The following is a 22956-nucleotide window of genomic DNA, read 5'->3' as shown; positions in this document are numbered from 1 at the left end:
TGGAATGATACTTATCAGTGTCCTAGATTCCCCTTTTGTAGAAAGTCAGATAAAAATGATCTGTCTGCATGGCACCTCTGAGCGTCACACTTGACCAATGTGGTCTGTCGCTCTTATGGGTGTTGGCTTAGACTCATGCACAAGTGTACATGCACACACACACAAGAAACACACAGTCATCTATTACCTCTGCCATCGCTGATGTGCGTCTTCTCCTGTGGTGCTCTTTAGTAAGTAAGTGAATTGATTTGCTCTGAAATGCTGATTTAGTCAGCCATAGCTCTTCAGAAGTGAGCTAATTTATTGATTGCGTCGACTGAATGGAGTGCAGAGATTTTTGTGTACTTCGCTTTCCATCAATTCACATCACATCCGGCTGGGCTTTCTCCACAGATTACGCCCTGTACATGCTAATGAAGTGCTACTGCTCAAGTCCCTCTTCCGGCCCATGGAGCTTTTCAATGATGGGTGGAAATGTATTAGCGATCAGTGGAGGTGACAGTTGTGTGTAGCTATTTAATGGATCTAAATTGGGAGCTGCCTTTCTCTGATGAAGTGGGTGGTGTGTATATCTACGTGTTGCATTTATGTCTCTTTCCGTCTGCCTCTCCTTGTCTCTCCTTCCATATGCTGCCTTTTCCTGCATTAGTAATGTTGACACCAAGGAACTATGTGGTGAGTACCAGAAATGTGTGTGTGTGTGTGTGTGTGTGTGTGTGTGTGTGTGTGTGTGTGTGTGTGTGTGTGTGTGTGTGTGTGTGTGTGTGTGTGTGTGTGTGTGTGTGTGTGTGTGTGTGTGTGTGTGTGTGTAAGGAAGATTGCATTTGGATATAAACATATTCACAAATATGTTATTGGATTTGGTAGTTCTTAATAGAAATCAAACCTACTCTCCAACCTGTCTACCTGTGTGAATAAAATGCACAAGACAGCATGAATTTATCTAATTTGGCATTTCCTTGTAATATCTGATCAAGTGATGAGATGAACCCCTGTAGTAATGTAATCTTTAAAGGTCCTGAGACACTAATCAATAGGACACACTGTAAGGTCATACGTTCATAATGTTTTTATTGCCTCATTGATTTGTACATGTGTGTATTTCACACATATGAAATGGTTAATGGACTTCTTCCCTTCCTTTGTCTGCTGTGTGTCCTAGACTACTTTGCCAAGCACATGGGGGAATACGAAGGGGTTCTGGCATCCTTGGAGACACTCAACCTTTCGATCCTCAAAGCCATGGACTTCACCAAGAAGGTTAGTGTAACAGGGGCAGTCCTGCACAAGGAGACAAGTGTTAGTGCCTACCACTGGTCTCTTTGTCTGATTTTACTGTAAAGGTAAACAAGTTTACCTCATGACCTCAGGATTCCAGTGGTGTCAGATGTTTTATATTGATGAGTCCAACTATACAGCATCTGTTAAACTCTCACAGTAGTCTCCGAGGACAGATTGAATAAACCACTGGATTATGTAGTATGGTCCCTTGGTCTGTGTGTGTGTGTGTGTGTGTGTGTGTGTGTGTGTGTGTGTGTGTGTGTGTGTGTGTGTGTGTGTGTGTGTGTGTGTGTGTGTGTGTGTGTGGACACTTGCATGCGTGTTCGCATTTGTGTGTTTCTGTGTGCAAGGCTTTTCTATTGTTGTCTATGGTCCTCATTAGCATGAGCTGGGGTTTAGTCTGACAGCAGGACACAGCTCTAAGCTTCAACCACTACAAACAGACGTCTCTGGGTGCTCTGCTGTTATTCACTTACTCTATTCCTCTTACTTACAACCAGCTGTGGAAGCAGGTACAGGCAAAGGTTTAAATGAGTGTAAAACTGAATCCATTTATCTGACTCCAAACTATAGTTAAAGTGTTAAGACAGGGCACGTTTTATTGTGTAGACCCATGTTAGTCGTGTGAATACACTCCAGCAGGTTCTTTATTGTTGGAACAGCCTACTATTTTCAGAGGTTTGCCGTGCAGCTAGTGTAGTTTATGGTTTATATACACAGTTCACTTCACGTGGAATTGGTGTCGGCAGGCTGTTAAACTATGTCTTATTCTTCACTCTAGTTAGTAACTACTTAAGAAATGACATTACACAGTGCTGACTGAAGAGCCCAGCATCATGTGAGCTAACAGGATTTATTTGCATAGTTGTTTGGCGATTGAAATGATACAGTGCACGTTATAAATAACACAAATGTAGCATACTAAGCAGTATCTGAATGTTACCTAGCACAGAGAAACTGAGTGTGGTAGCATAGAGAGACAGATGGCAGGCTCCACGAAGAGGTCCCTCCAAACGCATGTCCTGTCTCTCACTCTCTGTTTCTCGTGCTCTCTGTCTGTCTGTGTGTTTTACATTCCTTCCCCAGCACGCTTCAGTGCATGATGGATCTTGTGTTATTACTGAAGGTTAGAGTTCTTAAAGACCATAGTGCCCCGGGGTTGTAAAATATCCCTGCGAATACAAAATGAGTTTACTCTTTAAATATTTATGGCACTTTTAGTGTGCAGAGTGGTGTGTGAGCATGTGTTTCTGTGTGTACGTGTGACTGTGTGTGTGACAGTATGTGTGACTGTGTGTGTGTGTGTCTGTGTCTGTGTGTATTAGTACTCTGCAGCAGTGGCCTCCAGGACACAAGGCACAGCTACTGCTGTTTAACTGCAATTTAAATGACTACAAACAAGCACAAGTTGAGTGATTTAGGAAAAATGTCCCCCCTGTCTAGTGCTCCACTCTCATCTCCTCCCTTCCTTCAGTCTCTCTCTCTCTTTACACTTGTCCTCCATCTGTGCTGTTCCACTGGGTGAGTCCTTCACTCATCTCTTGCAAAGACAGTGTTGTTTGTTCCCATATTCTCACATATAAGTGCAGCACAGGGGGCGGAGCAGAGGGACGGGCCTCCTCCGCTAGTCACTCACCTCTGTGTCCAAATATTAGTTTTCAAACTGAAGAACATATTTCTGTCTCAAAGGAAAATGTCACAATTCCTGTGCCAGATCTACAGCCAAGCTCCATAGTATGCATTTTACTCTCATTAGCATCCCCTGCGAGACACACACACGCACGCACACACACACACTCTCTTTTGCTGACTGTACCCCTGGTTTCCTCTTACTCCTCATGGCAGAGATTTTGAGCAGCATAGCCTACACCTGCTGTTTGATCTACATTAAGTTTTTTGCCTCCAGAGACTCATTCTGCTGTCCTTAGCTGAATAGAAGGGCCCTGATTGATGTCTGGTTGGTCTTGGCTAATCAAGTGGTCCAGTCCCCTGCTGGAGAAATGTTGTTTGCCCTTGTGATTGGTATAACTTCCCCCTTCACATCCTCCGTCACTCACCAGCATCTGTAGAAGGCTGCCAATAATTATTAATGGAAATGTGATATTTTTTTTACACAGCCCATACAATATTCATGCTTTGACAAGCGCAGATTCGAGTAATATGCCTCCCTTATTTGTAGTGGATGTTATATAGTGATTGTGTTGCAAGGATAAATGCTGGTTTGCTGGTGTATATATAAAGCACTATGCTTACACAGCTGATGTCCTGATTCCTGACTATGATTCTCTTTCTCTCGCTTATATATATATATATATATATATATATATATATATATATATATATATATATATATACAGTTGTGATCAAATTTATTCAACCCCCACTGAAATAAAGTGTTTTGGCCAGTTTGACATTGATTTTGATCATTTCAGTCATCTTATTTACAATTATATCAAAGAGGCACTTATAAATTAGACAAACATAACATAATATTTATGATGGAATAACCACAAATGTCTTTACTGTGCTCACATCATTATCAGTTTTATTCAACCCCCTAGTGACATTATGTTTTAGTACTTAGTACAACATCCTTTTCCAGTTATGACAACTTTCAAGCGTGAAGCATAGCTTGACACAAGTGTCTTGCAGCGACCTATGGGTATCTTAGCCCATTCTTCATGGGCAAAAGCCTCCAGTTCAGTCACATTCTTAGGCTTGCGCACTGCAACTGCCTTCTTTAGGTCCCACCAGAGGTTCTCAATTGGATTTAAGTCTGGTGATTGCGATGGCCACTCTAGAATGTTCCAGCCTTTCATGTTCAACCATGCTCTAGTGGACTTGGATGTGTGCTTCGGATCATTGTCCTGTTGGAAGGTCCAACGTCTCCCAAGCCGCAGGTTTGTGACTGACTCCATCACATTTTCCTCTAAGATCTCCTGGTACTGAAGGGAATTCATGGTACCCTGCACACGTTGAAGCTTTCCTGTACCATTAGAAGCAAAACAGCCCCAAAGCATAATTGACCCCCCGCCATGCTTCACAGTAGGCAAGGTGTTCTTTTGTTCATAAGCCTGGTTCTTCCTTCTCCAAACATAGCGCTGGTCCATTGTCCCAAACAGTTCTAATTTAGTTTCATCTGACCACAGTACACTGTTCCAAAACCTTTGTGGCTTGTCCACATGACTTTTGGCATACTGCAGTCGACTTTTCTTGTTCTTTGGAGTCAGCAAGGGGGTGCGTCTGGGCGTTCTGGCATGGAGGTCTTCGTTATGCAGTGCGCGCCTTATTGTCTGAGCTGAAACTTCAGTGCCCACATCTGACAGGTCTTTTTTCAGTTCCTTAGCAGTCACGCGGGGATTTTTCTCCACATTACGCTTCAGGTAGCGCACAGCAGTCGCGGTCAGGATCTTCTTTCTGCCACGACCAGGTAACGTTTCCACTGTGCCCTTTAACTTGAACTTGCGAATGATACTTCCGATAGTGTCTCTTGGAATATTTAACAACTTCGCAATCTTTTTATATCCATTGCCATTCTTGTGAAGAGCAATAACCTCTTCTCTTGTCTTCTGGGACCATTCTCTTGCCTTCACCATGCTTGGAAACACACCAGTAGATGTCTAGAAGGAGCTGAGTATCACAGTCCTTTTAAATCTGCCTAATTGGTGCTTATCATGCTTGATTGCTGCTCGTTGACATCCACAGATGTTTTCAATACCTGATGGAAAACACTGGAATGAACCTCTGTTCTTAGGAGTGGTAGTCGTAAAGGGGTTGAATAATTGTGTCAATGAAGAAATCACAAAAAGGCCATTTAATACTTTATGACAAAAAAAATTGATGCTATCTTAGTTGCATTTAGTTCTTTAACAAGTCCTTGTAAGATTTCATTATGAACACAATTACAAATGTGCACTGAATTCCATAAAACCCTTCGCAGCATTGGGGGTTGAATAAATTTGATCACAACTGTATATATATATATATATATATATATATATATATTATATATATATATATATATATATATATATATATATATATATATATATATATATAGTGGATTCCACCACCGGGCATTGAATTTGTTCTGCAACAATCTTGGCTCGTGTGGTCGAGGCAGTTGCTGCAAATTAGATGATACTGACATTCACTGAACAGCCCATTCTAACTCGTTCCCAGAGATGCTCTGTAGGATTGAGATCTGAGGACTGTGACGGCCAGAGAACCACGGAACCAGTTCATGACTATATGACCCTTCTGTTAAAGGGTAAACAGCAGCCATGAAGGTATGAACTCAGTTACCCACAATGCTTAGGTAAGCCCAACTGCCCAAATGTCCCAGGGACGCAGGGCGTGCCCAGGACGTGCCATGAAAACATTCGCCGATCTATTACTACTGTCTGAACACTTGAGACCTGAGAAAACAGGTTCTGGATTCATCTGACCCGGTGATGTGTCTCAGCGATCCAATGTGCTCGTTTGCCCACTGGAGTCTTTCTGTTTCCATTAGGCAGCAATAGCACTGGAACTGGTCCTCTGCTGTCCAAGCCCATTCTAAGCACATACTAAAGAGTGATGAGTTGTGCATTTGGACATTTTAGCTGGAGCACCAGCGTTGTCTCTGACTGCAGTTTGCTTCACTGTGCACCACCTCCTCTGACCCCTTTTGTTGACAAGCTGTTTACATCCACAGGATCCCCTTTCACTGGATGATGCTCCTCGATCACTCCATTCTCTGTACACTCACTCAGTTCACACCATTTTTACATTCTAATGTGGAGTCACACTGAATCTGAACCATGGAAAACTTACCAACCTGATAAAGTGGCTAGGGTTGCCTTTCAGAACCTTTAAGGCATGAAAATAAGGGTCGCCCACCTTGGCTCCCCTGGGCCATGACCACCACGGGCTGACTCCTGTAGGGCACTCCTAATTATGTGTATCAAATTATGTGCATTGGACATTTATGGATATACAGAACAAATCACCTCTCATATTGGTTCAATACAGAACACAACATTTAGTTGCCAAATAACAGACGATTCCGTATTTTATAGGACTGGTGGCAACACTAAAAGTGCCCATTCAGTGAATATTGACCAGCTGTAATATTAGAACCACTGACAGATGAAGTAAAGAACATTGATTATCTTGGTTCAATGGGACCTGTCATGCAATGGGATACATTTTTGAAGTTGAAGTGATGGAAGCTGAAAAATGGGCAAATTGTGATGTTCAAATGATTGGATCAAACCATCTCCAAAATGGCAAAAGTAGTCCAAGGAAGAACAGCTGGTGAGCTGGTGACAGGAACATGGGCTCCCAAGTCTCACAGATGTACGTGGGGAGTGAAGGCTAGCCTGTCTGGTCTGATCCCAGCAAAAAGCTACTGGGGCACAAATTGCTGAAAAGGTCATGCTGGTAGAAAGATGTCTAGAGCACATGACAGCTTGCTGAATACGAGTGCTCATGGCTCTTAATGAGCGTGAAAGCATCAAAACTAGACCATGAAACAATGGGGTGGGGGGTGGGGGGGGGGTGGCCTGCTCTGATGAATCATGTTTTTTTTTTACCTCATGTGGACAACTGAGTATATGTGTCTCTCGCCCGAAGAAGACATGGCACTGGCATATGGGAGGCCAAGCTGACGGAGACCATGTGATACTCTGGACACTCTGAACAAGGTTCTGCACACTCTTGGGTCCTGGCTTTCATGTGGATGTTACTTTGACACATACCACCTAAACATTGCTGCAATCAAAGTACACCCCTTCATGGCAGGGCTAATGGCAATAATGACCTCTTTTAGCAGGAGAATGATGCACACTGCCAAACTGCACAAATCATTCACTGTTGGTTTGAGGAACAAAACGGTCAGGATGTTGATTTTAAAAACGGTCAGGTTGTTGACTACCTCCAAATCCCCTGATCTCAATCCAGTCAAGCAACTTTGGGCAAGTCTAATCCATAGCAAATTACAGGTCTTGAATTGTCTGCTGCTAATATCTTGGGGACACATACCACAGAACATCTACAGAGGTCTTATACATACATATATTGATAATTTCATTCTTTTATATAGTATATATATGAGGCTGTGAGGGAGACAGTGAGCTGTTCTGACTGTGATCTACGCTCTGGTGTGGAGAAGAATTCCCGCTCTGTTCAAATCTTTGCCCTCATTATCAGCTGCAACCTTTGACAACCTGCTGAACAAATGAGCTCCATCAGAGAGCAGTGGTGTCAGAATCAAGGATACCTCCAGCCCAACCTGTCTGAGCCAGGGAGCAAAAGAGCCAGATTAAACTAGCCGAAGAAGAGAAACAAGCTGGGAAAACACACCTGCTCCTGCTGCCTGGTTCCTTCATCACACACATGCCCTGTCAATCCTGCCCACACCTTGCACCACATCAGAGAGGGCAAGAATTCTTATTTTCCCTCTGGTTACCAGTGGTGATGTGTCACACACGAGCCGTTCACACACACTGCTACAGCAGCTTGAGTCAGTGTGAAGAAAGCAGATTGAAGCTGTAGTGGTGAAATTGACAGCGTGGGGGGGTGGTGAGTTTGGGGGGTTTAGCGTGTATCAGAAGCGGTGTAGGTAGCTTCAGTTACGCTTGTCATTATGTAGCTTATTGTGTGTACTCTACATTGCGAGAGAAAGAGACGTTTGAATTCAGCGTGATGACTAATTATAGTGGCTGGTTTAAGGTAGCCTGCTGTGCTTGTCTAGATAGTGCATCTGTGCCTTACTATTTGATACATTTGGGAGGTTCTTACAATGGACACCATTGTTATATAGAACACGTGGAATATGAAGAAGATGGGCTTCATTTAAATAATAACACACTGTTACTCAAATAGTAGATATACAGTGTATAAAAGCCAGAAATATTATTTTCAAAACACAAGGTGAATTAGAATATTTTTAAAAACACATAATTGGTCCTTTAGAAGGTGAAACTGGCTAACAGATGATGAGGAGAAGTGAGGGAAAAGCTAGAATTCATTAAGCATATTTTCCTCCTCTACATCCCCCACACGCCATTTTAATGAGCTCCTCTCATTAGCTTTTCCTTAGCCCAGGTATCTGGAGCTAGCTCATGCATTCACCTTGTTAAGACTTCAAATAGAGAAAAAAAACAATTATATTTAGTGGGAATGTGGATTTCACAATCTGACTTTTCAAAGTTGTATAAGTATGTCATAACTTTCCTTCGTTTCACAGTTTGAGAGATTCAGATTTCTATCTGTTCTGTCTACTTAATTCAGACTTCTGCTGGCTTTGTAAAGCATTGTCAGTGGCATTAAAATGTTTAGAGAAACCATACATGATCAAGGAATCAGCATGTGCTGTTTAAAGCCAATCTGCAGAGACACAGAAGAGGGCTGAACTGCAAGTCTGCACTATTAGAACAGGCTGAGTGTGCAGTCTAAGGTTCCTCTGCCTGATGCCAGGGGTTGTTGATTATGAAGCTCTCATAAAGCAGCCAGTGGCCACAGATCTGCCGTGTAGATTTCAGATGATGGGTCAGGCTTTATTTCCTGCTTGTTTAGCTGTTGTCCGCTCTGTACCTGTGAAGATTGACAGGATTACATGGAGTGATGTGGTGGGTGGTACTGGAACTGTCCCAAAGGCCCTTAAGCAGTGCTATCTGCCAGCACTGATTCACTGTAATCCCACTGTGGCCTATCACAGTGGACTGTGATGAACCTCATGAGTCCAGGGAGCTGGAACCATATTGGTTTTGGGTATTGGTGTTGGACACTGATATGAGGCCAGACAATGCACAATATTGTGTGTGTGTGTGTGTGTGTGTGTGTGTGTGTGTGTGTGTGTGTGTGTGTGTGTGTGTGTGTGTGTGTGTGTGTGTGTGTGTGTGTGTGTGTTTGTGCTTGGGTGTGTGTGTGTGCGTGGGTGTGTGTGTGTGTGTGTGTGTGTGTGTGCGTGGGTGTGTGCGTGTGCGTGTGTGTGTGTGTGCGTGCGTGTGTGTGCGTGCGTGTGTGTGCGTGCGTGTGTGTGCGTGTGTGTGCGTGTGTGTGTGTGTGTGTGTGTGTGTGTGTTTGTGTGTGTGTGTGTGCGTGTGCGTGTGTGTGTGTAGGTGTAGGTGTAGCAGCTTGGTTCGGTCACAGTGAAACATGTGATTTGTAACTGTTCCACTTCACGGTTCCAAACCATTTTTGAATGGCAGTTATCAGGGCATGCTGTGAAAGAATTGTTAAGTGGTTGGTTCAACAGATGTTATTACGTCTAAATACAATGCCTGGTATTAGCGTTCCTTGATGCCATGATCAAGTTCTTCCAAAGGCACTGTGGACAGAATGAAAATAGTAGCTGTCATGGTTCATGAAGTTTGAATCAGGTTATGCATGAACGTGTGTTTTTTAAAATGGATTTTTGTTGTAATATAATACAATTTTCAGTCACATGGTTGGCTTGTACTGTTTAGCTAATAACTGACCTGTGCTTGATGCAGAACCTTGACGTGTTGGTAATGAAACATCACCATCACTCCCCATTTTCTCTAATGCAAAATCTCCCCCCAGTTTTCCTCTGCTCATTAATATGCGTGTTGAGGCAAGTGTGTAAATCTGAATCTGCATATTTCTATAGCATTAAGCAGTGGATATACTATCCTTAGAACTAATGAGCCTAGCTCAATGTCCCATGATGCCATATGTTCTTTAATTGCTTTCAGAAGACCATGCTGCTTGGACGTAAAGTATGGCAAAACAGTAGCCACAAAGTGCCTTTGAACACCATTTGGAATTGGATATTTTAATATTGACATGTGGTTCTAACCGTAACATAAAAAAAGACCTCAACAAATCTGATGCTCTTGTTTCGTATTCATGTACATCTGACATTAGATATATTTTTCCAATAGTTCAATTCAATGATATGAAAGGAATAATACTTGTAAGAGAGCTATAGGGTAGGGCATATTTGAAAACGTTATGTAGATACTGAAAAAAAAACGGCATATTCAATGCTATGACATTCTCAGTAGCTGTGATCAGTCTTCGTTCATTCATTTGGGAGGGAGGATTTTTTTTAGGTTTGGTAGTACTATAGACTATAGAAGATTTTCATCTTAGATTGTTGACAGTATTCACAGGTATTTACTTCAAACACCTTTGAAGTGTTCATATTCCATTATTCCAAAGGTTTTCAGAAAGATTCAGAATTACTAGAACTTGCACTAGGTGAAGACTAATCAGATTCTGATATTATTTCGAAAGCTGTTGATTATATCTCAGCTGATTTGGAAATGGTGTTATTAAATAGTCAGTCAAGTAAAATGTTCATTTTTAGTCATTAGTCATTCCTCTCCTGAGCTGGGTATTGAGATTAGCTTAAACTGCAACATGACAGCTGTAAATATTTAATTTATTTATTTCATTTAGTTCAGGCAACAACATGTCCTGCAAAGATACACAAGTCCACTTACATGTACATCACAGTTTCATTGAACTTTAATTGTTTGCTCCTGTTAATTATACATTAATGAAGTGTTATATATAGAGAACATGTACAGCCTTACTATGATTGTACATATAATAAAGTGAGGAACCAGGTGTAATAGGCAACCTGCAGCTGTTCATCATTCGTTACTTTCCTAAGACTCCCAGATGCTGGCCAGCTAGCTTCTAGCTTGCTGCAGGCAAAGTCAAGCTAGAAAAGCGTCTCAAAAGAAGCCTGTCTTCACAGAGTATTGTCTTCCTGGAAGGCTGCTTCCTTTAAGACAATCTCCTCAGAACACCTCTGTAGGAAGCTGTATCCATGCAGAGGTGCCTTCACTAAAAGCAGACTTCAAAATCGTTGCTCCTGGAAGAGCTGCGTTCAGAGACACCCCAGCCTGTAACAGGAGCCTTTGTGGACAGATGTCTTCAGCGGAGAATGTGCATCTCATTCATGGTGACAAAAGTGCCTTCACTGCACTCATCTATGGTCATTTGTCCTTCTAAACCTCCATGTTTTTATGACTAATTGTAGCCCAGAATCATTTTCGTATACCTCATTGCTGTGGCTGGAGAAACACATTAGAATAGATGAAGGCCCTTCTCTAAAGAGCTTTTTCATTATGCTCTTAAGCATCTGAAATCTGCACTCGTTATGATGCTTATATTGTATTTTCCTCCTTCCTAATGTAGGGCTAAATATAGCAATAAAAATATCATTGCATACCTCAGTTTAATTTAGAAGCAGCTGATGGTGTAATGAAGACACAGAAAATAGTTATGTAAATCCAATCATCTTATGTAATCTACAATAATCATTAGACATTTAGCTGGAACTATGTATTTATCAGAACATCTTCTAGGTGAGTTGTGAGAGACTGGACCACAGATCTTGGCCTAAACTGAGTACTCAAACTTTAGCTCTTTGTCAGTGGTCATCTTAACTACACTTAACTGTATTTATGCGGCACACTACTCCTTGTCTTTTTATGTACATAACGTGCTTGTGCTTTGTGAAAATACTATGGTACAACACACAGTGTTGACAGCACTATATTTTTTCCCCAAAAGCCTCTTATATGTTTATGTCCATTCATTCAAACAAAAAGGGTCTTTGGGCTGGTCAGCTTGCTCTGAATGTACAGGAAATTATTGCAGTTAAATTTGGTGATGACTCCATTTGTCAGTTCTATGGCTGCTGTCTTAAACAAGGCGGCTACAACAAGCTCCTGTGGGGGGAGACAGATTTGTAGTCCTCCATTCTCTGGCTGTCCAAACAAAAGCCTTATCAGTGCGACAGAATCCCCTGCCTTTATGATGGTAATTTCACCAGCTCATCCTGCTTGATTAGAACTGCCTGGAAAATGTGGTAAGAGGCGATTACAATTAGATCTCTTCTAGTTGGATGATGCCAGCTTTGATTTGGTGGTATTGTTATGAGATACTTCCTGTTGCTTTGATGTTATGTGAATTCAGATTCTCTGTTGCATAATTATAACATGAATTGTAACATGAATAATAAAAAGAATGTCAATAATAATAACAATAATAACAACTTTTTTTTTATTTTTATGGTTAAACCACAAATACAAAGATACAAAAATGTCACTAAATGTCATTTTGATCAAATGTTTTAAGATTCTAAGCTAAAAATGCTAATAGCACTCAGTTTCTCAAGGACAGAACATCAGAACTTCAACGCTGTCTTTCGGTCTACATCTGGAGTTCAGGAATAAACAGTATTTTGCTGTTTGATGATGTATTATCACTGGGCACTCCAAATAAGAGCTATCCATGAGTGAATGAATCATCAGTCCCTGGACTTCCCTGTAAATGTACTGAAAAATCTTTAGCAAAACCTCATGTACTACTTGTTTTCTAGAAGTGGCGGAACAAACTGTTGCTAAAGGGTAATGCTGTATATTGTCCAACCCCATGAATATTTGGAGCAAAGCGCAAGTTTATGGCTGTTCTAGTTCAGGCCTGTTTGCAGACTCCCCTGTAGAATCATTTCAATAATTTTGAGTAAACAGGGAGTAAACCAAATCATAATTCTTTCTGGTTTGCTCAAGGTAAAAATAGAACAAGAGAGGTAAAGCGATAGTGGTCTGATGTCATTCTAGGATCTCCAGATACTTTCAGTCTCCACACTTCTTTGTATTTTGTACTTCATCTTTGACTTTGAGCTTATGGGGTTCTGTGGGACAGTAAAAATTACTATAGTTTGCAATTGTATTATGTATTGCTTATTCTCTGGTTTGTTTATTTGTCTTTGATATGCAATGAAAAGCTATAGCAGCATTTTGATCTTTGGATTTTGGGACTGTAGTCTAGATTAGAGACAACTGTAATAATTCAGTCTAGATGACACAAAATAATGAACAGATTCTGTTAAAAGGTGTCCCCAGTGTCCCCAAAATCTTATTTTCCCATGTTAAAAGCATACCGACCCACACATTCTTCCATTTTGCTTCCTGAAATTCATGGACTATTATCAGTGTAATACACAGTCTACAACAAGCCATAAAGCATCTGCTTGGATGAAGAAGGTTTTCTTTGGCAGCTGCTGTAATTTCTGCAGATGCATTTCCGTTTGCATAATTGTATGCAGATACAGAAGTCACATTATGTTGACACTTGTGCTAAAATATAGTCAAGATCAGCCTCTGGCTAACTCCAAATGTGATTTGGGTGTGAAATTCAAGTATAATCTAATCACCAAAAACTCATATTAATGCGAGGTGTAAACAAGCTCAAAGACATGTTATGGAGGATGTCATGTATGTACATGCAATTTGAACCAGTCTAAGACTTATGCAGAGTGGCCAAACCAGTTTTGCATCCAATTAAGTGGAATCTTATGGCCAAAGAAGCACTGAGATGTATCAAAACCAAATGTTACCCTAGACGTTAGATGTTGGGAAAAAGCCTGATCCTGTAGGCCTAGGGCCTCATTTGTTTGTCTTAACATTATTCAGGTCCATGTCTGCTTTTCAGGTCTGACCATCAATTGAACATTGTTGATGAGTTTAAATTATGCAATAATGTATTATTATGTATTAACTATTCATTGCACATTAATTTTTATTAATTGGTATTAATTATGTATGCAACATTACATTAATATAGAGATCTCAGCTCTGTCTACACACATACCCATGGCAGACTCAATACTTTATTATTTATTCAAAGAATGTGAAGGTTAGGTAAGTTGGCTGTCTGTACCAAATTATCCATGGGTGGGTGGGTGTGTGTGTGTGTGTGTGTGTGCGTGTGTGTGTGCGTGCGTGCGTGCGTGCGTGCGTGCGTGCGTGCGTGCGTGCGTGTGAATGTGTGTCTCTCCATGTCTAGTGAATAGTTGTCTGAGTGTATATGAATGATAGTGTGTCTCTATGTCCAGTGGTGGATGGTGCTCTTTCCTGGGTGTTGTCCTCTCTCCCCTTTTTGTGTCTGTATGTCCAGTGGTGGATGGTGCTCTGTCCTGGGTGTTGTCCTCTCTCTCCTCCCTGTGTCTGTATGTCCAGCGGTGGATGGTGCTCTGTCCTGGGTGTTGTCCTCTCCTCTCTCCCCTCCCTGCACACGATTCAGTCCCCCAGAGGGCTGAGGTTTCTGGTGTAGAGTACACTGTGCACAACTGGCTGAAGCTTCTCGCCATTGTGTGATTGGATGTTTAATTTATTCTTGTGTTGTGCATTTGCCTTTACCATCATATAACCCTGCAGTGTCCCATCATAATGAAGAATTTCACTGCATATCCATAGACAGTGTGAGAAAGCTGCTCTATGTTCTGAAAACGCCTCAGAAGTAACAGAGGAAAGTCTTCAAAAAGTGCTTTGCTCCAAAACAAAAAAAAACTGCCTCTAAAATAACAGCAAGGTTATGCTGACCTCCATCACAGATTTATACAGACTCCAAACACTAACATGTACCCACCAGACACAGAGAAATTTAAAAGCAAATACGACTCTCACACGTACGTACAACAGAAACAGTCATTTCCCTTTCACAAAAGGAAACCAAAGCCAGTGATCTGTGGCCTCCGTGTGATCCTGACTACTGCCTTGTAAGATCCCAGTGGCTCACATCTCTGTATCACCACATTATTCTATGACTCCTCCATTCAGCCTGCTTCACGCAACTGAGATTGAACATCCTTCTTTTATTTCTCGTAAGCTGGGCGGACAGCGCTACAGGTGAAGACAGCACCTTAACCTGTCCTTATCCATAATTTAAACAAGCTCTGTTTTCTCATGTTTCCCAATTCTTTGCCCTTTAAACTACTTTCAAACAACTGATATAACAGCAGTCATCAGTAGAGGGTTTAATTAAATATTACAGACAAGTGTTTGAGCGGATTACCTTTGCTCTGTCTCAGTAAAAGGTGAGGCTCTGTCTCACTAAAAGTAATTCTAAGGTTTAAGAAGGTTTCAGTACGCAATGTGCTGAGTTTATTCTGCTGCTGGATTGAGCAAACAAAGGAAACTTTAAAAAAATTGTTTTAAAGTTAAAAAATTCTGTTTTTTATAGATACACTGGCATAAATGTGTTTAATCTATTTTAAGATACAAGCTCTCTTGGTTGTAGAGGCTACATGGCTGTTCAGACATGAACCAATTAATTGTATCCTAGCAACAGGAGTCAATATGTTACTTAGCAACACCATTTGGTGATATGCAGAAATTGCTCTTGAAGAGACATGTGCAGAACTCATGCAAATTACATATTCCCAGTGTAATATTAAATATAGCCTCACTATAACCTTTGAATTTTGGGTAACATCATTAGACATGTCAAATGTTTATTTTACCAGCTGTAGGTTTTCCTGGTTACCAAGCCACTGAATGAAAAAAAGACTGTAGTTTGACTCCCCTACCTCGGTCCCTCGTCAGTTCTTTGGAATAAATATAATTAATGACTTTAGCAGCTACTTAAATGCATGTGTTAGATGTTCTGGTTTATGAAGGGAAAAATAAATCCTGGTCTGAAGTGCTCCCATACTTACAGTGTTATTCCGCACTGCAATACTAATGCAGTGGGCTGAGCACTTCTGTGAATCTCAGCCCAACCTCAAGCTGCACTGAAGGGTCTAGTACTCTTAGCTCAGAGAGAGCTGCTCACTGAAACACGTATATTTACAGCACTGGCTACAGTAATGAGCCAAATCTCGACACAGTGCTGTTGAATAATCTACTAATCTGCTCAGTGTTGATGAATGAATAACTATTTATTTCATCAAGTTCAGTTTTCCCCCCATTAAAAGCATAGATAGATAGATAGATAGATAGATAGATAGATAGATAGATAGATAGATAGATAGATAGATAGATGTGCTTTTAATGGGGGGAAAACTGAACTTAATGAAATAAATAGACAACTCATTCATTCATAGATAGGTCTAGATTTACTGGCAAACACCACATCCCACATGGACACAAAGTGATAAACATGGAAATTGTGACGGGCAGGTGTGAGCAACAAAAAGGAAGCGATCACGCCAAGTCTCAGGGAAAAAGGGTGGTTTAATATAAAGTGTGCAAACCTAAAACCCGTGCAATAGATCCGAATTAAGGATATAATGACCAGCGGTCAACTGGTACAAAGACAAGGCATATATAGACAGACAAACGACCATCAGGTGGGAACGGATCACGGGCTCCGCCCACCTGAGGGGCGTACACGACGTCACAAAACAACAACAACACAGCCGCTGTGGACAGAGGCGGCCGGTAGGGGGCCGCCTCACCGTGACAGACCCCCCCACCAAGCCGCACTCCCCTCCACTGGGTGTGTGGCACACAGCGGCTGCACAACAACACGAAGGGGCAGGAAGGCAAGGACAGGCAGGGACACATCTCCTGCAGTCCACGAGCTGAAACACAAAACACATAACATAGTCAGCTCACCTCCCTGGGCGGGACCCTGGACCGACTGGGCCGTCAACAAGACAAAACCACGCCCCGGTCGGTCACAGGGCCCTCACGCCCTAACCGGCCTTAAGCCGCATAGCCCCACAGGTGCGAGGACGGCGGGCCTCGGCTCCTTGTCCGTCCGGGGTGTATGTGTGTGCAGGTTACCTCCCTGGGGCGTGGCTACGTCACCTCCAGGACCCCGTGGAAGGGTCTCCGTCCTGTGCAGGAGCTCTTCAGACCGGAGCCCCATGGTCCCCAAACATCCGGGGGCCCCAGCCCTCTAGGGAGGGGCTCTTTCCGACCGGGCTCCGGTCACCCCACAACATAAGGGGGCTCCTGCCAGCTGGAGACCTCCACAAGGCCCAGGAACGCCACGATCCACCGCCAGGGAGAAGCACCTGCACACAAAACACAAAATGCACACACACACCCACACACACCAACACAAAACATAGACGCGCACTGCCCTGATCCCCCTTACAATGGGGGAGGGGTCTCCGTCTTAGCAGGGGACCTCCACCTGCTCAGGAGAACCCCCCACGTTCCTGGTCAGGGCCTCCCTCAGGAGCGACGCCCTCCGTGCCACACCCCATGGCACGGGACCACAGCCGGTCCTCCCCCAAACACACATGTAAGGGGAGGAGCATGCGTGGGATTACATGTAACAGTTGACAACACGCTAGGACAACACACACGCAAATACTAGACAAACAAAACTGTGCACAAACAACGAACGGAACGGGATCCATACGTGCACGCTCGTTAGACACTGACGCGCCGCTCGGGTTCGCAGTCGCTCCCCCACATTAAACACAAGACGACGGGGGAGCGAGGCGACGGTGATGAGCGGTACCCGCGTCACACATAAAACATTTAACACTAACACAAACGAGCGACGCACACTGACCAACGTTACCATTCATACGTACACAGACACCACACAAGACGAAGAGCATACCCAGGGAGACTGCCCTGGTCCTCGCCGTGCCACACACACAACACGGGCACGGCGGAGCTCTTCAAACAAACAGACAACAAACACGAAGAGTTTTCCCAGGGCAGACAGCCCTGGTCCTCGCCGTGCACACACAACACAAAAGCACGGCGGAACTCTTCACAAAACACCACGCAGACAAACACTTACCACGAGACATGACCACGAACGAAGGAGAAAGAAAAAGAGACTCGGCGGCTTCCGAAGGGTGGCTGGTCATTCTGTGACGGGCAGGTGTGAGCAACAAAAAGGAAGCGATCACGCCAAGTCTCAGGGAAAAAGGGTGGTTTAATATAAAGTGTGCAAACCTAAAACCCGTGCAATAGATCCGAATTAAGGATATAATGACCAGCGGTCAACTGGTACAAAGACAAGGCATATATAGACAGACAAACGACCATCAGGTGGGAACGGATCACGGGCTCCGCCCACCTGAGGGGCGTACACGACGTCACAAAACAACAACAACACAGCCGCTGTGGACAGAGGCGGCCGGTAGGGGGCCGCCTCACCGTGACAGAAATGGTCGCATTTCATGGCAGAAATGTGTCCTAAAGTATTGTGATCCACAGTAGAATAAAGTGACAGTGAAAAATAAAGATGTCATAATTAATAGTAATAAATAATCGTGTAAAATAATGAATACAGTACAGTACAGAATGCAGAAGCATTCCAGAGTGCATGGTATACAAAGATTTTACAAGGATATACAAGGATGCAGACTTTAATGTCACTCCTTGACATTGTACTGAACACAGACTAGAACTACATCTATAGCATCCTGATGCATACGCTGAAGGAGGTGAGCTGTCTCAAAAAGAAGAATATGCTTTGTACTTTTCTCCAGACGTCAACACAGAGGACCAATCCATCCAAGCTGTGTTTCAGGTGCCTTCATCAGTTCTTGCCCAAGATGGAGAACAGGGTTGTCCGAGGTCCATAGTCCTTCTAAGGTCCACTACCATATCAGGCTTGGCCAAACTGAGCTGTGGTTATTCTTCCCACACCACTAAATTAAGCTACCAATCTCAGTCCTATACTTTGATTCCTGCCCATCACAAACACATCCAACAACAACAGAATAAACAGAAACATTCTATAGGTGGCACGTCTCTGAGTTATATCTGGAGTCAGATGAGTACAGATCTCTGTGCAAACTAATCAGTTATCCAGGCAATGATAGTGGAGTCTACCTGCATTTCTGTGGCTTTTTGACAGGTAGAGAATGCTGAATGGTATTAAAAACACTGGAGGAGTTAAAGGACATGACCCTTAAAGTGCTGTCAGCTTTCCTCGGGTTAAGGTTATAAAGAGACTGTAATGCTCCACAGAGCTAGTCAGCACAGACTTATAGAAGCCTCGGGCTAATGTGATCTGGACCTGAAGCTTTGGCCTGGTGAAGTCTCAACAAATCTCTTTTAGTTTGATCTACTCTAACAAGCTGTCTGTCTTTAACAGTAAGGACTAAGGAATCTCTGGTGGAGCTATTTTCCTGTTTGTAGTGTAAGCTAAGTGTTTTGGTGGTGTCCATGTTAAATGTCAGATAGGGTCCAGGGGGACCAGGGGGCGCAGGGGTCAAGGAGTCAAGGGGGCAGCTGTGAATGATACCAGCGATGCCAGGCCTGGTTCAAAGTCTAAGAGGAAACATCCATGAACACATTGCTGAACTTGCTGAAGGAATGTCTCAACGCAGTGACCCGCTCAAATCCTCCATCAGGTGGTCTACTGCTGGTTTTGAAGCCTGTGATTTTCTTCATACCCTTTCACACCACTGACTTTATACTGCTATATCTTGTTCACCATTTTCCTCTTTGTGTCAATGTTTTTTTCCACTGGGGCAACTGTAATAATGAAACCAGAGTCTCATTACAATACAATAAAGAAGTTCAATATATTTACCAACACACTTCTTCATTAATAATTAGTAAACATGTTCCATGACTCATTTTATTTATAACGGATGAATCAGCCCATGGGCATAGGGTATCATGCTTTCATTTTCTTTAGGCCCAGGTAGATTTGAGTACTGTAATCCAATGTACTACTCATTATCATTTTATAATTCATCCTACTTGTCACACATCCACACATCCAAAGCTATCCAGCCAGTATTTTACAGACCACTAAATTAAATTTGTCTTCCATGGGTTTGGTCCCATTTTCCAAGCAGTTGCAAACTCATTTAAAGAATGTAGGACCTTTCTCTTAAAATGTAGTATTTATGTGCTTAATTAGTTTTCACGAATCACTGTAGATAATCGCATGTTCATTGTTGCCTTAAGATAACCCACGACACAAAAACTGTTGCCTTTGCAGTCTTTAAGGCTTTTCCTTCAAAACCGTAAAGTCCTGCTGCCTCAGAGTTGAAGGTGTTGTTCGTTATGAGTGCTATTTCTAATGCTCATTTGGCTTCGGCATTTCCATCCTTGCAGTCTCATGCTTTCTCCATTGAGCCTTTGTGAGAGACCCTGAGCTTAGCACTGGCATCAGCCATCAGCCAGTGCTTTAATGCTCACTGATGTGTGGTGTGAAGCCGTCAGTGGCAGCAAAAACACTGGGAACTGCTGACCGGACAAATCACGGATATTAATCACACATGTGCGCACACACACACACACACACACACACACACACACACACACACACACACACACACACACACACACACACACACTCTTTGCCTCTTGAGTCTCTGTCCAGCCATGTAAACTGGCCACAGGGCTCAGCCCCCACTCCTCCCTATTCACACTCCTCTTGCTTTATTCTCCATTACTTTTCCTGCAACCCTCTATAACCTACTGTCAGCATGAGTATGCACAGCATTGCAGTATAACTCACCAGGTGTGCCAGCAAAGCCAGTGCTGCAGTCTGACTTAACCCTCTGCCTTGTGCCAGCTTGCATTAAGAATTCATTTGCAAGCAGTAATGAAGACTGGCTTATGTTCTTATTACAATGAGGAGTTTCAAAGTCCAGCACTCAGCAAAACAGCACTACTATGTCAGTGTCAGATGTTTTACTCAGTGTCTCTGTCAGATGGAGAATGTTGGGGAGACATGTGATATACTTCCTTTAGAGATTTCTGTCTCCGAGTGGAATGATCGGCCCTGTTGTCACTAATGGCAGGAATCCTGAAATATGAGCCTCATGAAGCAAATCTTTATGGGTATTTTGTGTGTGTGTGTGTGTGTGTGTGTGTGTGTGTGTGTGTGTGTGTGTGTGTGTGTGTGTGTGTGTGTGTGTGTGTGTGTGTGTGTGTGTGTGTGTTTGTGTTCTGTGATCATATCATCTCTAACATAAGGCATGTCAATGATAAGAATTCAATATGGTTGAAAATGTAATAGCGTGAGCAGGAAGCTGTAACATCTTAGAAATCCATTAAATCACATAATGTTCACATGGTTCAGGAAGCCACAAATGGGTGTATCTTAATTGTGAAGCGTAATCTTGTCAATACACATGCAGTTTTGCAGCAAGCAACTACAACCCTGGAGACGCTGCTTCACTTTGCTGGCTCCTTGTCTCTCTCTTCTACTTGCACAGTGCTTCATTGTCTTAATTTACCCCTGTGTGTGCTTATTTAATCACATGCTACTGACATTTTCAGCCCATTTGAAGTGTGGTTATGTGGCTTTAGGTTAACAGGCTTCTGGAGGAGGGCAGCTTGCTGATGGGGTTGGTGGTCTCATTAGATATGCATCGACAAGGACTTACTACAAAGTTCTAATTCTGCTTTGTTTGATTTCTTCCTGCTCTCGCTTTCTTTCTGCCTAAAAATCTGTCTATCTGTCTTTTGCTATTTCTCTGTCTTTAACAGGTGTATGAAAGGGGAACTAATATCGAGCAGTTTGTGACTCGTTTCCTGCTGAAAGAATCAGCCAATCAAATTCAGTCCTTGCTCAACTCTGTGGAGAGTGCAGTGGATGCTATTGATGAGCAACACTGCCCTGTAGGGTGAGTTCTACACCGCAGCGTAACAGTGTACTAGTCCCACTGACATATTTGCTCTGTTATCTATAAGTATACTAGTCCCACTGACATATTTGCTCTGTTATCTATAAGTATACTAGTCCCACTGACATATTTGCTCTGTTATCTATAAGTGTACTAGTCCCACTGACATATTTGCTCTGTTATCTATAAGTATACTAGTCCCACTAACATATACAGTATGCTAGTCTTTGATAGGTTCTTTTCATTTCACTTTTTAAACATTAAAGAATTTTTCGGTTTTACAAAATGTCAAGTGAAAGTGCTGGACTGGCTCCACATATACACATATAGTATATATCTTCAATATATATTTTTTATTTATATAGCACCATTCATACAGCTAAATGCGCTTCACAACACAAAACAATAAAAATACTGGTTAAAGTTGGGGTGCTTTCTGCACTTGCATGCCCCACTTAAAAGGAGAACAAAGTATAGTCTATGAAACTTCACAAACCAAAGAAATGTTTGTTGCTTCCTGGTTTGTGGGAATTAAGGTCTTTAAAGAAGTCACAATAATTGGGACCCAGGTTTTTTATTATCCTAATGGAATTTTAAAGTCTGAATGTCACAGCTAAAAAAGGCAGCCTTTTAAATAATTCCTTAATGCAGACGAGAGTAATGTTCACAAGATATTTGGTGAAGGACAGATTTAGCACAAAATCACTTAATCTAGCCCAGATTAGAAAGCTCTTATGGCCTAATTTTGTGACATGGCTGTGTAGTCATTGCCAATATACTATATTCACTATAGCAAAGAAAGTGAGAAGATTCTCACATCATATTACACAAAGGCTGTTAACAGTTATTTTTTACACCAATGAATCATCCAGCCTTGGTCTTTAGAATAAATATATTTCTTTATTAGTCCCAATGTGGTCTAAGCTTTTATTATTTCCTCAAATATTGTATGTGTACAAAAAACTATTTTCACTGAATGACAATATTGTTTGTGATATTTTTGACTAGTTTTGAATACCTCAAGACAGAATAAATGTGTTGAGGTGCTTTATTTTAGTTATTTTCTGGCAGTCAGACGCAAATAGAAACTGAATGTGGAGTAGGGCACTGGGGGATTAGTAACAGCATGTATCATCATACAAGCATTTCTCTTTATCCACAACAGATATCCTCAACAGGTCTTTAGTAAGTAGCTAAAACATTCGGTTTGCTTAAAAAGACCCCGAATGACGAATAGTTCTGAAATGTCTATGTTTGTAATATTTGGGTATAGTGACTATGGTTGTTGCATTTACATTTCTCCCTGGTCAATCCTAACACAACCTCGGCACTGCTGTGTTAGTGTGGGTTGAGTT

General features: G+C 42.3%; 1 protein-coding gene across 2 annotated transcripts in view; it reads left to right on the top strand.

Moving 5' to 3' along the window:
- necab2 (N-terminal EF-hand calcium binding protein 2) overlaps window positions 1–22956 on the top strand; it is a 76515-nt gene that overhangs the window by 29070 nt on the left and 24489 nt on the right. For both annotated transcript variants that reach the window (XM_076992039.1, XM_076992032.1), the window contains exons 4-6: window positions 650–675; window positions 1163–1260; window positions 21465–21601. In XM_076992039.1, the coding sequence (XP_076848154.1) occupies window positions 650–675; window positions 1163–1260; window positions 21465–21601 (261 nt within the window). The remainder of the gene's footprint in view (window positions 1–649; window positions 676–1162; window positions 1261–21464; window positions 21602–22956) is intronic.

Source organism: Brachyhypopomus gauderio, chromosome 2, assembly GCF_052324685.1.
Source record: "Brachyhypopomus gauderio isolate BG-103 chromosome 2, BGAUD_0.2, whole genome shotgun sequence".
Classification (NCBI taxonomy): domain Eukaryota; kingdom Metazoa; phylum Chordata; class Actinopteri; order Gymnotiformes; family Hypopomidae; genus Brachyhypopomus; species Brachyhypopomus gauderio.
This window is presented reverse-complemented; position numbering and strand designations above follow the sequence as displayed.